Source organism: Rhinopithecus bieti, unplaced genomic scaffold (genome assembly GCF_001698545.2).
Source record: "Rhinopithecus bieti isolate Rb0 unplaced genomic scaffold, ASM169854v2 scaffold_30077, whole genome shotgun sequence".
Taxonomy (NCBI): domain Eukaryota; kingdom Metazoa; phylum Chordata; class Mammalia; order Primates; family Cercopithecidae; genus Rhinopithecus; species Rhinopithecus bieti.
In genome coordinates this window covers 371,522-374,924 of record NW_016812977.1, presented here as the reverse complement: position 1 = coordinate 374,924, position 3,403 = coordinate 371,522, and the positions used below count along the sequence as shown (strand labels likewise).

General features: G+C 39.9%; 1 protein-coding gene across 1 annotated transcript in view; it reads right to left on the bottom strand.

The window, feature by feature from the left end:
* Nucleotides 1–230: 230 nt before the first annotated feature.
* PUDP (pseudouridine 5'-phosphatase) overlaps nt 231–3,403 on the bottom strand; it is a 65,892-nt gene continuing 62,719 nt past the window's right edge. The window contains exon 3 of the mRNA XM_017847385.1: nt 231–1,767. Within this exon, the coding sequence (XP_017702874.1) occupies nt 1,591–1,767 (177 nt within the window). The 3' untranslated portion in view covers nt 231–1,590. The remainder of the gene's footprint in view (nt 1,768–3,403) is intronic.

The following is a 3,403-nucleotide window of genomic DNA, read 5'->3' as shown; positions in this document are numbered from 1 at the left end:
AAATACTTTGGAAGGAGAAGATACTACATCAAAGAAGTGAGTGTTTCACTGAAAGCCTCTATTCACTGCTGCAGGAGCACGATGGCTCACTTAAAATATATAAATATCCGTTTACAGTTGGAATACTAATTGGAATTTTAAAAAATTTAATCAGTCACATATATATTTTACATTTCTTGGAAGACTATTTTTTTTTTTAAGGTAAAATCATGACTCCCATACAAATATCGACATGTGTCCAAATATTTTATTAAACTAATTCAATTTGTTAGGGAAATGGTAAGACGTTACAACTGGTTAAGAGGAGCAAAGTGCAGACATGTATTTAGGCCATCAAGAAGGAGGAAATGAATTTGCTAAATTGATGCAATATCAATCAATAGCCAGGGCCTGTCATCCACAGACAATCACTCCACCACACGCACACATGCATTCCTATGGTTTGTCCACAACTTCCAGAGCTGAAGAGTAGCTCAAGGACCTCAAAGCGCAGAGGCAAGCCACAACGGAGCAGCGCTCCTTCACTCCCGATTTCCATGGTTACCACCATTTTTCTCTGGCAAATCACAGATAAATTTTAAAGACTGAGTAAATCTATAAAGGTGATTAATCACAGAAGTTCAATGTCTAATAAATTATTCCAAAAGTGTTCCCGGGCACTCAGACTCACCAAGCATACATTCTGAAATCAAATTCTATTTCTATCCAAAAAGTGTAGGCCATCAGTGTTCTTAAAGGAGGCAAATGGTTCTTCTGAGGTAGAAAACATTCTCCAATGTAGATAAGGATGTAGATACCAGGTAAATGTTACAGTTGTGTTCATACTAACAATAAACTATAGATGATATGGCTCAGAGTCAGTCAATGAAGAAAGATCCAGAGACATTCTGAGGTCACAAAAAGAATTTAAACGTTAGCTAACAAGGAGTGCTCATCAAAAACAGGGCTTTCCACTCAGACTGCAAACCAGGCAGAACTACCATCTCGCTTTATCAGTTGTCATTGCATGTTGATATCATATACTGAGGAGAGTGATGCAGATGATAGATATAAACATATCTACATACATATGCATACATAAAGCATATACTTATATGCATACACTTTTTACATTTCCCAGCCAGTGTTCAGAAAAACTAGAATAAGAGAGAAGTGATATTCCATTTTGTCTTGGAAAAGTATATATTTTACATATACATGCATGCATATATCTACATACATATGCATGCAATGCCTACCTGCATATTACCAAACTGATACACATGTGTATATATGAAGGTGCGTGTGTGTATACGTGTACATTCACTTTATCACATACTCCATCAGCTTGATTTTTGAGATGGTAATTCAAGTTTCATTTTTGTTCTGGGCTTCATGTCTGTCTCTACTGTGTTTTTTGTCTCAACTGTCAAGTCACATTTTAACAACACATTAGACTGGGGTAAACCAACATGGGATGGAAACGCCAATCTCAGGAGGCTAAAATCACTGTGCAGGTTGGGTTTGAGAGTTGCTGATTTCCTTTCCCTTTCCCCCAGCAGTGTGGACCATGAGATGGGCTGGGGGGGCGGAATAGTGAGGCCCTCCCTCTCACTCATAGGGGGGCAAACCAAACAGCTCGGGCTGGAAGTCCTGCAGGGAATTCAGCACCAGGGTGGCCTTTGTCGTCAGGTCTCGGCTCAAGTTTCCGTCAGGAACCATGACCACCTGCATCCCAGCTGCCAGGGCCGCCTCCACCCCATTGGGAGCATCTTCAAAGACAAGGCACTGTAGGAAGAAAAAGAAAGTCGAGATGGCCTTTTATGGAACCAGACATGTGGATGAAGTGTTTATCATCGTCATCACCATTGGCTTTGCAACTGTGCAGAAAGAGACAGAATTACAGTGGGGGCTCCCCAGAGTACAGATTGTGGTGAGGACAGCATGCTGTTTCTTACTGGCTCTGGGGGTCTCTCTGCCATGGCTCCTTTAAAGGGGAGAGGTTTCTGTCGCAGCCAAAGCATTGCTGAAATGGAGCACAGCTGTGTGGTGAGGCAAGATTCTCAGCTTAAAACTTTATTTTATTGGGATCATAACAATCTGTTCAATCAATAATTGAACATTCAGAGTGTGAGAGGCAACTGCAAAACTAAAAATCATGCTCTTAAAATATAAAACCACTTCAGAGTTGCTCCTGTTTTATGTACTGTGGTTTGAAAATTAAATGGTTAGAATCTTTTAAGTTAAAATTCAGTTCCTGTGTGTGCTAGTGTGACGTGACAAATATGAGCACAAAATGTAGTGTGCGTGCATGCTCTCTTTTGGATAATTGCAAAATTCACTTTATTATTGGGATTATGGACACAACACCATCCAAAACTTGTGGTCTCTTCATTCAGACACCCACATTGAAAATGGGGTGTTTCCAACTGGCAACTTCAGAGATATGGAACCAACCTAAGTGCCCATCCACTGATGAGCAGATAAAGAAAATGTGGCATTTATACACCATGGAATACTACTCAGACATAAAAAAGAATGAAATAATGTCTTTTGAAGCAACATAGATGGAGCTGGAGGCCATTATTCTAAGTAACTCAGGAATGGAAATCCAAATATCATATGCTCTCACTTATAAGTGGAATCTAAGCTATCAGGATGGGAAGCCATAAGAATTATATATAAGGGACTTTGGGGACTAGCGGGGTGGGGAAGAAAAGACTACATACTGGATATAGTGTACACTGTTCGGGTGACGAGTGTGCTAAAATCTCAGAAATCACTGCTAAAGAACTCATCTGTGTAACCAAAAGCCATCTGTACCCTGTAGACTATTAAAATTAAAAAGGAAAAAAATAAAGTACTAAAAGAAAAGCCAATACATAAAATAAAAAGGGGTATTTGTACACTGCATTTATCAGTGAGCTCCTAAAGGTGCCACCACATTGACAATGTTACAGTAAGTTTCACATGAGGGCTCCCTCCAAAGGAGACACCCCAGAGCTTGCTCCGTAGTATAAACAAGCATAATCCACACGTGCTATCTTCATATCACCGACCCTCTCAGGAAGACATACACTTAGGAAGCTTCTTCCCTACATTCCTAGAATGGCACACACTTCTTGTGAAAACACATTTATTGAGGAATGGCCATACTGTTTTCCATAATGGTTGAACTAGTTTACAATCCCACCAACAGTGTAAAAGTGTTCCTATTTCTCCACATCCACTCCAGCACCTATTGTTTCCTGACTTTTTAATGATTGCCATTCTCACTGGTGTGAGATGGTATCTCATTGTGGTTTTGATTTGCATTTCTCTGATGGCCAGTGATGATGAGCATTTTTTCATGTGTCTGTTGGCTGTATGAATGTCTTCTTTTGAGAAATGTCTGTTCATATCCTTTGCCCACTTTTTGATGGGT